The following is a 16,923-nucleotide window of genomic DNA, read 5'->3' as shown; positions in this document are numbered from 1 at the left end:
AGAATTGAGACTTCAGAAAGATCATAACATGGACAAAATCATAAGCATTGGTAGTAATGATCTTTCTTAGTACAAATGCCTTTGAGAATAGCATTCAAAGAAATGGAATTGATTCCCCCAGGTGCCTAGGTGGGCAGTGTGCTGTCTCTGGGCACATTACCCATGGTACCTTCCCAAAGAAAAGAGTGGCTCTCTGCTTGGGGGCAGTTTACCTCAGGTACTGTTGTTTTGAGGACCCAACAACAGGAAGAATGGGAAACACCAAGCATTAAATCCACAAAGATTTCCCCAAATCACAGAATGGCTGAGGCTGAAAGGGACCTCTGGACGTCACCCAGGCCAAAATCCCACTGCTTAAGCAAGGCAAGTTGACCAAAGCAAGTTGACCAAAAATTTTTAATTGTTTGTCTTTGAATCGATCCCTGTAACAGAATATGCACAGGGGTGGGTTGTGAAGTGTGAGGCCCAGATTTAGGCCCAATTCACTACTAAATATGCTGAAATCTTTTGTTAACAGGAACGTTTCCATGGAGCAATGCTTGCAGCAGAATACTAAACTAAGTTTCCTTACAATTAGGACTACAGCAGGTCTCCAGGCATATAGTCTTGAAGCTTCATAAACACCTTTGGACATACATATTTGCTTTGTAAATGAGTTAACTGAAGGACTTGCCTGGAGTCAAGCAGCAGAGGATGCACCAGGGAGTGCTGAGTGCTGCGGGAGCTGCTGCCCAGTGCACAGAGCTGAGCAGTTGCTGCCTCTCTTGCTGTTACCATGACATTTGATCACCTCGAAATAGGCTCCAGGAAGTCTGGCTCTCGCCCTGCTGCTCTCCTAGCTGGGATTTGCTGTTTTGCTTGCTTGTGTTTGAGGGGGAAAGCAACTGATAGTTTGATAATGCTAATTCCCTTCACCTGTTCTTGTTAGTTTCCAGATCAAAGAACCAGATTACTGAATTTAGCCAGATCTGTACCACACATCACTTCACTTGCTCCTCACGAATTTTGCATTTGTTCTTTTGACAGTTGATTTATAACGTATTGAGATCTTCCTTTGTGTTGCTTGTCTCCATGGGTCAGAAGACCACCATTATGACCCACACAGTGATGGCTGGACCAGCACACATCCATCCAGTGCACTGCAGCACTGAACATCTAGATGCAGACTTGCTTACTGACAGTACCATAGTGCTGCTTCTGAGCTGCTCTGCCTGTGATTAGTGTATTTGTTTCTTGACAACTTGACAACTCCAGCAAATTAATGCTGTTTATAGTGGTTGACATTGCTCAGACATCTCTGTGTTGTACAGCTGTTCTTACAATGGTTGGCTGAGGAACTCAAGAATATATGTGGGAGAACTGAAAAGATCTTGCAGAACTGGCAAACTTTATGTGAAATTGCATTCAGATGCTTTTTTTTCCCTATTTTTATTTTGTCTTTGTGGTGATGGTTTTGTTTCTTACCCTGAGTAGGTGGTCTATCAAGGGATGCAATGTATTTGGATCTTGCTGCTATCTCAGATTGTTTATTTGCAGTTAGAGAAGTGGAAGTTGGGCGAAGGCAGGAAAATGTTTAAAAAATACTTTGCAAGGGTAGAACCTCTTATATGAAAGACAAGAATGGCTTTATTGTGTATGTTTTCCTTTTTTTTCCCCAACATAAATGTTTTGCTGCATGTTGCTGATATTACTCACATGGAGCTGGCTCTCAAGGTATCTGGGTGCGCATGAGTAGGTTCCAGTGACTCTTCAGCAACAGGAGCACTCAATAATAAGAAAGGAAAAATGCTCAATACAATCTGTTGAAATGGAGCATTTTAATCAGCGCTGAGTTCTGAAGGAACCAGATGTTATTTTGCTCCTGGCAGCATTTGAAACTTCACGGGCTTTTCATGACATCGCATCTTTTCCGTGTCTTAACCAGTGACTCATCTTGCTTGCCTGTTTGTTCCTATTTCTAGCTGCCAGTGGGAACAGTAAGCTCTATGTTACCATTTTCTCTTTAATGTCACATACTAGTCTGCCAGAGGTCACTCTGTTCACTCACCCATGCGGTTTTCAGTGTTTTTTTTTTCCCTTTCTAATCTGAATGGCATTTATTTAGTTGGCGTGTGGTGTCTTCCAGTCAAAAATCTGCTTTTGCAAAGGAAGTGTATGTGTGCTTTCATGTAATGTGCAGGAGGTGTGATGGCTGAGCTCAGGGTGCACAACAAGCAGCCTCTGCCATCGAGATGGGCCTTTCCTGGTGCTGGTTATTGGGGCTGACGTAGCCTCCATTCTGAGTCTCTTAGTAGCCTAAGCAAGGAGGGTGCTGGGTTCATGGCAGCAGTGGAGTGGCATGGGTGCTGCTGTCATCCATCTGGACAAGAGGTGACTTTTATTCTTCAGCGTTGTTCTTTAAAAGCAAGAAGTAACAAAAACATAACCCTTAAAAAAACAAAAAAAAACCAAAAAAACAAAGTTTATTTATTATGGAGAATGTTGGTTATGTACATTGCTGGAAAAGTCATGGTGCTGAGGGGATTAAATCTGGTACAAGAAGGACGTTTCGGTGACATTTTGTTTTGAGAAAAAGAATTTGTAGCTGGAAATCTGCACTTAAACGGAGGTAGGGATTCTCATCTTTCAGAGCAGCAGCAAAGAATGTCTGTTGTGATTTAAAACCTAAGGTGTGTTTCCTGCATGAGTACCTCACTATTGCTGTTGAGCAGCCAAGTAAATAACAAGAAGCTGGTTGTGCTCCTGTGAATGTTTAGGTGAACTTTGTGAGTAGAGCGCATCCACACGTAATGCGAGTGTATTTAGATCCTTTTTCCTGTAATAAACCCTGAAACTTGATTGCTAATTAATGCAAAATCTTCGTATTTTTGTTTCAAGCTACCAGCTTGTGGGTTTTTCTTAATCGTTTGTGTTAAGGACAGGCACACACGTAAGCTATGGAGGAACAGACTTGTTAGTGTGTTAGTGTAAATGTACCTCACAGAGACCGTTCTGCTCCTGCCTATAACCAAACTATCTGATTCTTCTTTGGGGTGAGCCAAGCAGGCTTATGGCTACTGAAGGCTCATGCCATTCTGCCCAGGCGTTTGGCTAGACTGTTAGTGCTGCCCTGGCTTTCTGCTGATCCCTGCCTGTGCCTCAGCTGCCTGTCTTATGAGTTTGTGCTCTATCTGGAAATCTTACTAACAACTTCGGGGCGAGGGAAGCAATCTGTGTCAGTTGTGTATCTCCTTCATTGGTTAAATGTCTTGCGCATAGAACTGAAGCACCTGATTACCTGTGGTTCATGGTGTTTTAAACTGATGTAAAGACAGCTGCTGTCCAAGCTAAAGAAATAGAGCTCAGATTTTGCAGTTTATTTTCTCTCACTTATGCTGAAAAATGTATGTGTTTTGGGGAAGGAAGGCAGTTCTAGTGAAGATAGCATTAAGCCATGATGTGAATCGGGAAAATTAAGCCAGTATCACCTGTGGCCACATTCCTGTCCGTCACTGAGGTATAAAGCAGGGCCCACCGCAGCACACAGGCAGAAATGCTCAAACCGACCATCTAGAATTGCCATATTTCAGTCTGAAGGCAGTACCACAGCCTGAACACAAAGTGTGAACCCAGGTGCTCAGTTTGCAGTGGTGCATGTTTTTGAGGCCATGCTAAACCTCCCCTGTGGCTGCTCATCGTTCCTTCAGGGCCTCCTCGGCCAGATCCTGGCTCCCAGCCGTTGTCAAATTCAGTTTCTTTCCAGATGATTCTGTGTAGATAGACAGTGCTGCTTGTGGTTGCTCACTGCTTGATCACAGCCTCATGCCACAAGCCAAAAAGAGTCTTATTCAAACAGGAAATAGAAGATAAGATTTGGGGGTAGAACCAGGTAGTGGAGGTATAAAACAGAAACTCCATGAGCATTTGAATTAAGGAAGCTTGACTACTAGGGGTTTGTTTCTTTTTGTAGATTGCAGTATCTGAGAAGTTACTTGTACTGACTTAGATCTTTCAGCTAAACAGAGAGGCCTTTTTTCCACAGGTCCACTTCTTAAGGAGGCTTGAAGAAAGCCTCTCCTGCAGATCCTTTTTGGTTTGAAATGGTAAGTGTTGCACTTAAGCTTTTTTCCCCCATCAGGAGTGTGCTTCATATCGCTCTTCTGCACCAATTTCCCTAACACCTGCAGGAGCGTACCTTTGGGATCTCTCCTTGGTCAAATCTGATCAAGAGTCATTAGTAGTTTCCAGAGTTAAAACAGGTGCGCACACATGAGCTGTAAAGACCAGTGATGTTATGATCTTTGTGTTCTCAGGAAATCAGGCTAAAATAATGCAACTATCATGTCTCTGAACAAACAGAATTATAATATTGTTGCTGAGACCTTTCTCATGTGAAGAAGTACAGCCAGGATCCAGGTGGCGCAGCTGGTTTAGCGCTCAGCAGCAAAAGTGGGGATGTGGTGTCAGTGAGCAGAAGAGCTCTGCAATGGGTTTCTCAGTGGTGGGAGAAGAGATCGCTCAGGCTATGAAGGGATGTTCACCTCACTCTGGTACTTCTTGTCAGGAGGGAATCGGAGAAATGTTCTGTAGTCATCACACGATGGCTCACTGTGACCAGGCAGTGGACTGCCCCGTCTTGAAATAAACATGCGAGTTTCAGCAAAAAATCTCTGAAGTGTGGTGATTTCACAGCAAAATTCCTGCTGCATGCTCTCCCCTGGGAAATTCACTTTGTGTTACAGCTGTGGATAGTCGCATGGCAGCAATAGGCAGAGCCTTTTAAGTGAGCTGCAGGGAGCTTATTTACAAGCACCTTCCTCCTACAGTGTGTCTGTGATGTGCTGGTGCAGAGCAACAAGTGTTCATGGCTGAATTCCCTTTTAACGTGATTCCTTGTGCATGTTCTGGAAGGGCCAATGCTGTCTCTTGCATGCAGCGTAAAAAAAGCTGCATTTATTGGGCCTATAGACAGTAGAATTTTCAAGCTGGGTCTCCCACTCATTATACCTCATGTGTTTTCCCTGGATCGTGGTGTGTCTGACCAGAAACTGGCCCTGTGCTTGTGAAAGAGTGCTCTGAACAATTTCATTTTTCTCTTCCAGATAGCTGTATGAGTGATAAGTATTTTTTGGCTATTTTTCCTTAGAGAAAGGCTATTTTTGTTAATTACATTGGCAGTAAATGTTTTATGAAGTGTGGGTTTTAGAAGACTTAAGAACTCATCTCAGAACTGCTGACCCTTAAGAGTAAATAGCAGTCAATGCTAATGCTGAGTGTTCCCTTTGAAGATAAGGCACTATGCCACCTGTTTTCCAGAGTTGCTGTTTGCCAAGAGGTGGATTAAATATTTTGTTCAAGTGATACAAATATTTCCTAAAAGAGAGCTCCTTTAAGCATGTAGCTTCTGTCCATGGTTCAGTAGGCAGGTCCAGAGGGAGCAGAGTGGCTACAGAACTGCTGATCTGATGTAGAAATGTTCCTCAGTTTGCAAGGAATAAATGTTGTTGGCATCGAACAGATGGTAGGTGACATACTTTCCAGCTGTCTCAAGTCTTTCAAAATGCTTCTGTTGTATGTGCCAGAGACAGAGTCCCACCTTTGTGCTGTCAAGCTAAACACAGAAGTGAAAACACCAGGTAAAGGTAGTTGCTGAAGAGAATTAAGCTGAAGAAAACTAACAAATCTGAAATTAGTATGCACACTTCATCCACTGTCATTGGGACAGTCCATGTTAAATTCACTTTGTAGAATAATTCTCACTGCGTCAAGTTTTTAATTGCTGTCTCTAGCCTCAGGTTAGAACTGAATCACCCACAGCACCCATTTCAATGACATATTTCAAACTATGACACTAAATGGCACGCATTTATGTCTTCTGCTGGGTACGATGCTTGATGATTTTTCCATTGCCTGCTTTGAAGAGTCAGCTTTCAGTGAACTCTGTGAACATTTTATTATTGCATTGAAGCTGAGGCAGAGAAGAGCAATTAAGGGGTTGACATCTTCGGTTATTTTTTTAATAGTACATGTGTCAAAACGCATTTAACAGATCATCATTGATGCAAAAGCCCAATTAATGCTAAAATGTAAGTAAAGCTCATTTCAGTGGGAACTAATGAGAACTTCTAAACATGTAATAATAAAAAGTGATTGCCTTATTTTAGATACAGAACCTAACTGCAACTTCTGTTTCTGAGACGTGGAGTCTTAAAGCCTGAGTATTCTGTTCTGTTCCAGGATACAGCTGGACAAGAAAGGTACAGGACCATCACTACAGCCTACTACCGAGGTGCCATGGGCTTCATCCTCATGTATGACATCACCAGTGAAGAATCCTTCAATGCAGTGCAGGACTGGTAGGAAAAAAGTTATTATTTTTGTTGTTAGTTTGGTTTGTTTGTTTGTTTTTGGCCACTTCTCTTCATGCAAGAGAGTGTGGCCAAGGGTAGAGCTTGTAGACTCCATGTTGGCAGTTGCTGGGAGATATTCTCTTATGAGTGTGGTGAAAGGATGGAAATATTTGAGCAGCTGCAAGGTAGAAGCTGTAAGCGCAGCACAGGTGAGTGGAAGGCTGGACCCTGTTGCTGGAGCTCTGGTTCTGCCATGGCATCCTCTTCAAAGGGACTCCAAGGCACCTCTTCAACGCTGATCCAGCTCTGATAACAATCTCTGTGAGGGACAGAAATTGTGAATTCCTTCATACATGACTGCAGCTGGAGTCTGCTCAGAGCTGGGTGGTGAGGAGGATGTATCCCTGCTATAAAGAACTGCAAAGAAACCAGATCACGTCTCTGACTTTTCAGTGCTGAGCACTGATATGGGAACATCAATTCTTGTTACAACTATCATGTTGATAGGGGAGACCTAGGTGACCTCAAATATCTTGCAGTCATTGCTGTGTGTCACCCGGTGGCTTTATACTGCAGATAGGTATGGTGAGAGTGCAAAGAAAGGTAGCACAGAGGTTAATGGAATCTCTTAAGTCTGACAGATGAATTTGCAGTGATTGCAGTGTCCCAGGAGTATGTGATGGCAGCAGATAGATGACGTAAAACTTCCTTACATGGCTCTAGCTCTTAGCATCCAGCTCAGTCTTCGTTTTTATTGAACGTCTTTCCATTATCATCAAAGCTAGATTGTAACTCAGAAGGCACAATAACATAGTTAGATGTTTCTAGTAACTTGGCATTCTTCTGAGATTGCTCCCTATTCGCTCTCACTGTCCACTCAAGCAGCTGCTGATGATCATTGCATATAAATATGTAACGTATGCTTTCACCTTATGGTCAGTATCAAGATGCCATGTTGCAGAAGGTGAACTGCAGCACCTTCTCTAACCTGTACTTCAGCAGCTAGTGCAAAAAAATTTTTTTCCTTGCTAGAAGCACAAACCCAAAGTTTTGCCCAAATCAGATTCATTCACATGACACAGCTTTAACCAAATTCATGCAAGTACCTACACGGATTTTTTCCAGAAGACTGTTTTCCATAGGCATGTGAGCTAGGGCAATATTTTTCACTAAACTAGGAATATTTCAGCTTGATTTCTTGATGAAACAAGGTATATTAGGGCCATACAGCCCATCTATGTGTCTGTCCGCAAGTTGTTTCCCCTCTAATAAGTTTTATTAGTTTAGCCAAATCTAAAAATGCAGTTTCCACTCAATTTTGCAGTGAGATGTGTGAGGAAACTTGGATTGTTCTACCTGTCTGACCAGTCACTGTGTGCATGCTGTCCAACTAGCAGGCAAACACGCAGGGTTTAGGTACTGTCAAAATAAACAGGTAACAAGGGCTTGGAGTGGGGTAGTTCATGGAGATATCTGACTTGATTATATAAATTTCCTTGAGGCGTTATACAATGTGGGCTGTTATTGTTCCTTCTGTATCACAAAAGAGTTCCTTTCAGATGTCTTTTTCCTTATATTTGATATCCCTTGTATGTAGTGCTCTTTTAAGGAAACTAACACCTTGGAAATAAATACATAGCGTAGAAGCAAAAGACAGCACCAGGTCACTGGCTTTGGCACTAATGTCTAAAAATCAGCCAACTTAAAGGGGGATTTTGGTTTTGAATTTTGCTTATCAAATCCAAGTTTAAGCCATATTTATTTTGTGCGCCTCTAACTTTCCAATTGTGTTTCTTCCACCCATTTTTCTACCTCTGTATACAGGTATAGAAGATTATGGTGTGTTTCTGCAGGTGTTTGAGATGGACAAAGCTTGTACAAATGTCAGTCTTTTTATATATATTCCCTGTTTCAGTTAAATGGCGAAAAAAAAGTACTACATTTCAATCTATGAGCTGCTACTGTGCACTACTATTTTAAACTTAAGGCAAAGTTTAACTTGAGGCTTTGTACTGAAATGATCTAGCATTTGTTCCATCAAAAGCAATGGTGCAGCAGTGTAAGAAAAGGTCAGCTTTGCCTACTTGATTATCTCCCTGTGCCACAGTGGCTGCAGTAGGAACTTTTGCTAAGAGGAACTTTCCAGCAAAAGGACAGAGGTGAACCATCACTGGTGATTTTTACTTGTCATGTTTCCTTTTCTTGTCCACAGACGAACCAAAGACTTGTAGCAAAGCCAGCAGAGTCCTCTAGTGGTGATGCAGCGAAGAGTTTTTTCCCAGTCTACAAAGTTGCTTTCTAAACTTCTGAAGAGACTGGAAATGCAAATCGAGGCTTTTGTCTGTTGTTGGTGCTGCTGTATCAGCCCCTGGCATACTGCTAGCATAGTAAATATGTAGGATGTTTTGGTTTCTTTTTTTCTTTTTCCACTGTGCTTGGTGATGCACTTAATATTTCAAACAAACAAGAACAAACCAAAAGCCATTGCAATGGATCTGGTCTTCAGTCAGGAACTGTACGATCTCTGAAAAATGAAGGTGTTTGCTACTGGAGTGGAACAAGATGCTTTAGCCTACAGCCTTTCTCTCCCTGAGCCTGGTGGCCTGCAAGGTCAAGTGTGCAAGGTAGCAGCGTGCCTGGTGATAAAAGGAAGTCATTGCAGCCCTGCAGTGCTTCTGTTTGGCAGCTTCTGCTTGCACAGAAGTTTAGGTCAGGCTGTAGCAGGCCATGCTAAGACCTTACTTAAACATTCACGGAGATTAGTTGGAGCATTCACCTGGAACATGTGTAAAAGCTGACAGCAGAGCTCATCCCAGTATTTTTACATCCTGCAAGTTTCCAGAAATTACAGCAATTAGTCCTATATATCTTTTCTCCCTTTTAAGTGCCTTGTTGTTCTAGCTGGCTAGTGATAGTGGTTTGTTTGTTTGTTTCCAGGTACAGTAAATAAAGAATGCTGTGAAGTTAAACGTTTTGTGATAAAGGCAGTGTGATGCAGCAGATTGACTGACATTTTTAGACACTGAGAATAAATAAGCAGTATTCAATTAACATGAATTAAACCTTTTAAGAGGAGGCTATTAGTTCTGAAGTGGCATGTGAGGATGGAATTTGAGTGTCTTTCTCAAGACACAGAAAGACTAGATAAGCTACAGATGAGACCTATGCAGTCAGCAACAGAATGAAGTCCATTGGATGGAATTAAAAAAAAAAAAAAAAGTACTGTATTATCAGAATTCTCAGATAGAAAAGACATTTATTATATCTTTTCTGAACTTCCCTTAGGTTTTCTTTATGCAGTTCTACACTGATTTAACCAAGTGTGTTTTGAAATTAGCCAGGGGCAACTTAGTGTATAGGCACAATTTCAGCATATTGTGTTGTACACTTATTATGTAGTATCTTAGCATATACTGTAATGCATGGTAGTCATTATGTGTTTTTCAATAGAACATTCTCCATTCTAAAGCTTGTTCCTTCTTGCTGGTGCCTGCCTGCTGCTGCTCGGTGATTCTGGTTTATTAAGATACAAGCAGGCTGCCAATATGATGCTCAGCCCATCTCACTGCTTTCTCTTGCACCATTTCTTCCTGCACAGCTCCCTACAGAAAACAAGCCAGAAGCATGAACAGCTGAACCTGAGACCTAGAGCTCCAAGTAAGCTCTTGCCCATGACAAACTCTCAGCTTCTGCTGAGTTCCCAAGGGTGTGTAGAGGTCCCAAAATTCATCTTCATCATTACACTGAAATTACGGGGAAGTGGACTTGTGCATAGTTAGCTCTCAGCCAAAGAGAGAGCTTTTCCCTTGTGAAGCTCTAAGATACCAGGGAGGTTATTATCACCCTCTAGCTAGTGGGTGAAAATTGCCATCAGAGGTTGTGTTTGCTAGCTTGATTATTCTCTAAGCCTTATCATGAAGCTGCAACATCTCTAAAACTTACTGTGTATGCATACACTGCACTTTACCTCCTGTCTCTGGCTGCTTGGCAGTGACTGTTCTAACTGCCTCAGAATTTCTTTGGGCGATCTTTTCCTCTGCCCTTCTTAAGAATGGGCATTGTAGAGGATTGGAGTTTACTTTGTGTCACTACAGAAATGCTTCACCTTAACAAAAGGTACTCTTTTGTCCTAAAGGTGCTCTTTTCTAAATAAGGAAGGTCATGCCCATATCAGGCATTTAGACAAGCTCTTGATGTCTTGTATAGACATGAGATTTTCATTCACATGAATGTTTTTTTCTCTAGGCTGAGTGAAAGGGTTAAATGAGCTCTTACGGCTTTCAGTTTCCAGATTTCTTAACAGTCTCCTCTGCCAGTTATTCTTTGACATTGCCTTGATAGTTTTGTGTGTAGATCAATCAGTGTATTAAACCTCATTTGAAACTGTGTGGGAAGTAAAATATAATTTGGACAATCTAGGCAATTTCATTGAAGGGAAGGAAAGATTGGTTAAATTTAACTTAGGTTTAAGTGACAACTGGGTTCACAAATCACTGTCTCCAAATTAGGTTGTTGATGTTGTGGACCTGAGACTATTTTTCTTCTAAGCACGAATTTTAAAAATCATGTGCTTCCTCATGACTTGGAGATTTCAGCACAAATAAGGCATAACATTGTTGTGTCACAGATATTTTTCCCAATTTGTACCCTGAACTGTCCTGATAGTTGTTCAAGCAAATCAATTGCGTAAGTTTTTGTTTTTCTTTTTTTAAATAAATCTTTCTGAAGATTTGCTGCTTTATCTTTGGATAGGGATAAGGACTGTTTGGACATTCTACTCTGTAAAAGTATTTTTTATTATTATTATTATTATATCATTCCCAATAACTGTAGATGTCAGTGTTTGGAGAGAGAAGATTTTCACTAACTTTTACAAATCAAGAATGGTGAGTTTCAGTGGGAGGGCCTTCATGCTTTTTTCCTCTTTTTCATTTTCCAAGTAATTCCATTTAGATAGCCAAGATTGGGCAGTGTGCCTTCATGTGAGCCCCTCAAAGGCTGAATCCAATCCAGAGTGAGGAATAGGAATCAGAAGAGGAGCCTGGCGAGACTTATGTTCTCGTAGTTGTCTACAGAGTGAGAATGGAACACTTCCATCTTTCTGGGCTTTTGGCTGACTTCTGAAGTCCTCCCCTTCTGTGATGTTCCTTGAAGAAGCACAGGATACTGCATAAACTTGTTGTGTAGCTCTCACTGGACTTGTCTATATGGTGGACACTCAGCAGAGTGAAAGTGAAGGAGCCCTTTTCTTGGGTAGTAATAGGAATTCAAGTTTAATTGCACAGAGTCGTCTTAATTTTGCATGTTGCAGTGTGAACCTGGACTGGTGCAGTGGGCTTGCTCTAGGTTTGTGTTTTCCAGTGCAAATCAAACGCGCTGTTGCTTAAAGTCGAGTTGTGCAGTGAATTGAGCCCTTTTTCACAGACCACTGTGGAGTTACATGCCATCTGATTTGCACTGCGACAGCAAGTAAACAACTTGCATTGGGTGTGAGCAGGGAGAAAATATGGGAAGGTGGATAGGGACAGGCCAACTGTTTGGAGGAGGAATGGAATATGAAGGCCTATTAGGCTGCTGGCACGGCAGCCTAATTACCTTTGGGAAGGAGAGAGACTTAAAAGATAGAGCTGGCTTGGTGAAGACAAAATAGGCCAGGCCAGCTTGGAAAATGGATGAGAACTAATGCTACCAGGTTAATACTGTTCTGCTGCAATCTCTGTGATAACCCTCTGAGGATGGTGAGAAGAGACTGGCCCTCATTATAAAAATATCTATTTTATTTTGACATTTAAAAAAAGCTATAAAGAGGCTAAGTGTAAGGTCAGACTCCTGAGGTTCACAGACAGCTCCACCCCAGTTTCAGCACACAAAGCCTCCAAAGCTCTCTGTGGCTCAAGTTCACCTCAGTACTCCTGCTTCAACTCCCACACGTTTGATCCCTCTGTTATTGATGTGAGCATTTGTCAGATGTATGCAGTCTGTCATTGCAGCTGCTGTTTGCTGCTTCAGGTATCACTTAATCCAGCTGTGTTCAAATGTTAGCTTACAGAACATTACCTTGAGCCTATATGTTCCCAATCAGGAAAATTTCTGTTTTTCTTTAGCAGTTCTTTCCGTGTTTCCATGCAACTTGCAGACTCTAGGATGGTTTTCCTGTTGAAGCAAACATGACTCTGTGTTTGACTCTCAAAACACAACTTATGATGTTGCTAAAACTCTGCAGCAAATGTGCTGCTGTAAATCAGAATTATTTTTTTCCTGCTCTGAAGTATTTTTGTGTATCTATTATATGTGTTCTCTCCCAAGAAGTCGGTATAAAAGGTGTGATTGGATGTTGTTCCTCTGAGATTGCAGCTGATGGAGATGTTTGCTTTTTCCCTTAGTCTTCATTCAGTTCAGTATTTTTGTCTGCATCTAAAAATCTGTAAAACACAAAGTATTAAGGAACTTTATTGTCATACAAAGTTAAGGAATAATAAAACAGAATGGGGTTGCAGATGACATTGGTTGCATTTTGCTTCATGTGTAAGTTTGGTCATTTATCTTTTAATTGATCAACAGTCTTTGGATATGGATATTGCTTAATGGTATTTATTTTTATATTTAAAGTGTGATTGTCTTTTGGCATGGCTGATGGAAGGAAACAGTCTTTCTCATCCTGCTGCAGGGCCACACAAATCAAGACCTACTCCTGGGACAATGCACAGGTGATCCTGGTTGGAAACAAATGTGACATGGAGGATGAAAGGATCGTTCCTTTGGAGAAAGGGAAACATCTGGCTGATCAGCTGGGTATGTGTTTAGTAGAGTTTAGTAGAATGTTCTAAACTTGTACTAGACTTTAGTAAAGAGTTCCACTGAGAGGAAGCTAGAATTGCAGTGAAAAATTTTGAGGGGACAACAAAGTATAGGGTACTCACCTTGATTTCTCATGTATTTATTATTTTCATTATATATTATAGCATATGGAATCTGGGTTTCTGCATTAACTGTAATGTCTTCTCTTGAAGAATTCACATGGCAAGAAAATCCTGTTAAAATTGACTGTAGTTAAATTGTGAAGACCCTTATATTGGACATGCTATAAATCCTTGTTTAGTTTGTAAGAGCAGAGATTCTTACCAAACTGAAAGGAATAATCATAATCACAAATTCATGACATCTTATGCTGTTCTCAGTTCTTAAGCAGTAATCAGAGGTGTAAAATCCGTTGTTAAACTGCGGGTATGGGGGTGCAGTGTACAATGTGTAGATGATTGAAGAGTGACCTTGATCAGATCACCAGTTTGCATATCTTTTCCACATACTGAAATTCAGTATATCTTTGAAAGTACAAGTAATCCAGGTTCTTTCTTGCAGTTTCTCAAATTTGTGCCTGCGTTTCTGCGTTTTTTCTAAGAGTAATTACACTGCTAGTAGTCGAAAAATTGTCCACACCAATACAACATCAAACAGTGAGTTTTGCTGAAATTCCCACTTCTATATGGACTACAAATGTTTTTTTCTCCCTCCCTCCAGAATCATTAATCTGTACGTTTAAATACAAATCTGGCATCTAGAATCTGAAACTGTTATGTGTGGGATGCTTGGAAGCATGTGCATGTGCAGGAGTTGCCATAGGAACTGACTCCATCAGCAGGGTGCTGTTCTGTTGGAGAATCCCCAGCTCTTCCCTGATCTGTCCTCTGCTGGACACGTTCCACTGTGAAGGATAACAAAAGCTAATTGTGTATTTGGAAAGTGTTGTCCCATCCCTCTTGTTCTGCAGCCTCACAGAATCCAGAATGGTCTTTTAAAAGAGCTGAAAAAAGTATCTGGTTTTACCAGACAGTGTATTTACTGTGATAGCTGCATTCAGCATTATCTGAAATTACTTTGTGTATTGGGTGGGAGGAATCTCTTTAATTGACTATTGGCTGCTTAAACAATTAGCATTCACCTTAATGATTCACGTGAAGGATATCCTTTAGTGTTTTTCTCTAAGCTTGTGCAGTAGCATTAACTTCATTGGAATCATTTTCCAACCACATTAAGAAATGTATTGGCCTGACTGTGAACTGAATCAAAACAGCTTCTGCCGCAGCAAAAACTAAACCAGTTTTAGACAGGCGCAAATATCATAGTTCTGTTCTCTGATTTCTTATGTCCTTATGTACATTTCCACCACCAATTCCCCTGTTATTCCATGACTTTTAAAAAGGGTTAGAATAGGGTAAGCACCTATTTGTACTACGCACAGGGTGAGTCAGTCTACAAGCAGTGGCTGTCACTTAAGACTTCCCTTTCCCTTCTTTTGTGATAGAATCAAGGAAACTGATGCAGGATACCCCCAAAATATAAATGTGCTTTATTCCAAAATAAGCTGCGTGACATTTGAGCTCGTGCTGCTGGCAAAATAATAGCCCAGGACACGTAAGCAATAGCTATTGTAAGGGATGGTTGGTCTTTGAGGCCCTTGGTTTAGAAAGACAAAGTGTGAGACCCAAAACATCACAGGTAAAAGCTTGGCAGATCAGCACACTGCTCCTGGTGGGGCAGAGCTCAGGCCTTTGTGGGAGGGGAGCAGTGCCAGCTGTCAGCAGGAATGGTGAATTTTAGATGCATTTCTGCTCAGTATTTGAGACAGTGAGAGTCAACTGAGCCTAAGAATTGTCAGTATCTTGTTTTCTTAAGATGAATTCTTGGGAGGGGGGGGAAGAGTATTCTTTTAAACCATTTCCATATCATCAGTCTTGACTTATTGTTTTTAATTTATTTTTTCCTCACAGGTTTTGACTATTTTGAAGCTAGTGCCAAAGAAAACATCAACGTAAGGCAGGTGTTTGAGCGTCTTGTGGATATAATCTGTGAAAAGATGTCAGAGAGTATAGAGTCAGACCCTTCCAGGGGCGCTTCGGGAAGGAATGTGAGGCTCACAGACAACCCACCCCCTTCACAGCAGAACTGCTCGTGTTAGTGACCTTTCTTGCTGAGAAATGTCTTTCTCCTTTCCTGACTAAATTTTCTCTTTCTCTGTGGTTTGTTACCATGTAGTCCAAAGGCAGAAGTCTCTGTTGTAGGAAACAGGTGTGTTTAATGTGCTGGAGTGTTTAATATATATTATCTGATAATTTAAAAAGAAACACTGAATAAATATTGTGAGTGCGCCTAGTTGTTAATGTGTGAGTTACACTGAATGAAGAAAAAGAATCGCATAGTGTTGCAAATGCCTACGTTTGGATCTACTCTGATCAGCTGCTCGGTGGCAGATGAGTTGCAGGATGATGGACATGAGGAATTGGCTGCTGTGTGCTTGGCTGGAGGCAAGTTATGGTATATAAGACTTAGAAACAGCACTAGCTTGGAAAGAAAGCAGGAGCCAAAGTAGCATTGCCAATATTGTTAAATTTTTCTGTGTTTTGTTGTTGATTCCATTTTTTAATTTTGTGCTAGACGGTGCATGTGTGAGGATAGATTTTCAAGTTTCAGGTTCAACCACTGTGTATAATTTTAGAAGAAGTGTGTGGGAAAAGACACGATGAATAAAACATCAAAGATATCCTGTTGGGTACGCTACAGATGTGGCATGATTCTTTGAGGGGATGGATAATTTTTAATATTCGACGCCTACAATGTTATTGCACTAAATATATACTTGTACTAAAAGATGAAGTTTTGTATGGGTGTAGAACTCTGTATGTGTGCCACGTGCAGAGCTTGTGTTTCTCTGAAATATAAGGAACTGCTTTTGTGAATCTGTAAAACTGTAGCATGTGCCTTTGTCCATGATTGCACCATGGTTTGCACAGCGCAGCTCCAAGCAGTGACTGCAGGTTGCATCAGTAAATGTAAATGAGGTGGATGTAGAAGAAATTGGCTGCATTAGTGGTGTAACTAGGAAAAGTTTTATGGCTTTACCACAGGCCTATACGTTCCTCTGACCAAGGAGACTTTCTGTTGTCAGAATCCGGAGTCCAGCATCTGCCCATGGCGCTGTCCCCATGATGGCACTAGCATTAACTCTTGGAGTTTTGTTGTTACATCTCAAAGTTGTAAGAAAAAAAACCACCGGTTTTCTGGAGAAAAATGCCACTATCTTGTTGTTTGAGCTCAGCACGCTCAAGGCTCAAACCCTTTGCACCGCATTTTGTTGCTTGCAGAAATCTTTACAGTGACTTTGGGTGTGTGTGACCCGCTGCTGAAAATTTGCCCTGTGCAACGCCAGGAGTGCCATTACTGTATGTGAACCCTCCGAAACTGCCAAATAAAGAGAAATGTGGCCACCAGGTGTGCCTGGAGGAGCTGTGTCACAGCAGCCAGTCGTGTGTATGCACAGAGGTGCCTTAACGCTTTTGATCGAGCTGTATGAGCACATTTTGATGGTCCTTGAGCCTGGCACTCAAGAACCGCTTTGCAGATCTGACGGGGCGTGCAGCACAGTAACAGCAGAGCAGGGCTGGGCGTAACCCGTGTTGTCAGAAACGGGAACAGCTGTGAAGGTGTAACGGATTTCATCAGCGCGCGAGCAAACCGCCCACAGCGAGCAGCGGCCGCGCGCTTCACGCGAGCCGATGGCTGGGGCCGCTCGTTGGAGGAAACGAGGCGAGGCGGTCTA

At 41.7% G+C, this 16,923-nt stretch overlaps 1 protein-coding gene across 6 annotated transcripts in view; it reads left to right on the top strand.

Annotated features, from left to right (window-relative positions):
• Positions 1 to 16,602, top strand: part of RAB3B (RAB3B, member RAS oncogene family) — a 40,857-nt gene extending 24,255 nt beyond the window's left edge. For all 6 annotated transcript variants that reach the window (XM_042874134.1, XM_042874137.1, XM_042874136.1 and 3 more), the window contains exons 3-5: positions 6,217 to 6,335; positions 12,997 to 13,121; positions 15,098 to 16,602. In XM_042874134.1, the coding sequence (XP_042730068.1) occupies positions 6,217 to 6,335; positions 12,997 to 13,121; positions 15,098 to 15,285 (432 nt within the window). In that variant the 3' untranslated portion in view covers positions 15,286 to 16,602. The remainder of the gene's footprint in view (positions 1 to 6,216; positions 6,336 to 12,996; positions 13,122 to 15,097) is intronic.
• Positions 16,603 to 16,923: the final 321 nt, after the last annotated feature.

This window comes from Lagopus leucura, unplaced genomic scaffold (assembly GCF_019238085.1).
Source record: "Lagopus leucura isolate 7727_CA_CO unplaced genomic scaffold, USGS_WTPT01 Super-Scaffold_100009, whole genome shotgun sequence".
Classification (NCBI taxonomy): domain Eukaryota; kingdom Metazoa; phylum Chordata; class Aves; order Galliformes; family Phasianidae; genus Lagopus; species Lagopus leucura.
Note: the sequence above shows the minus strand (reverse complement) of the source record. Positions and strands in the feature narration are given on the sequence as shown.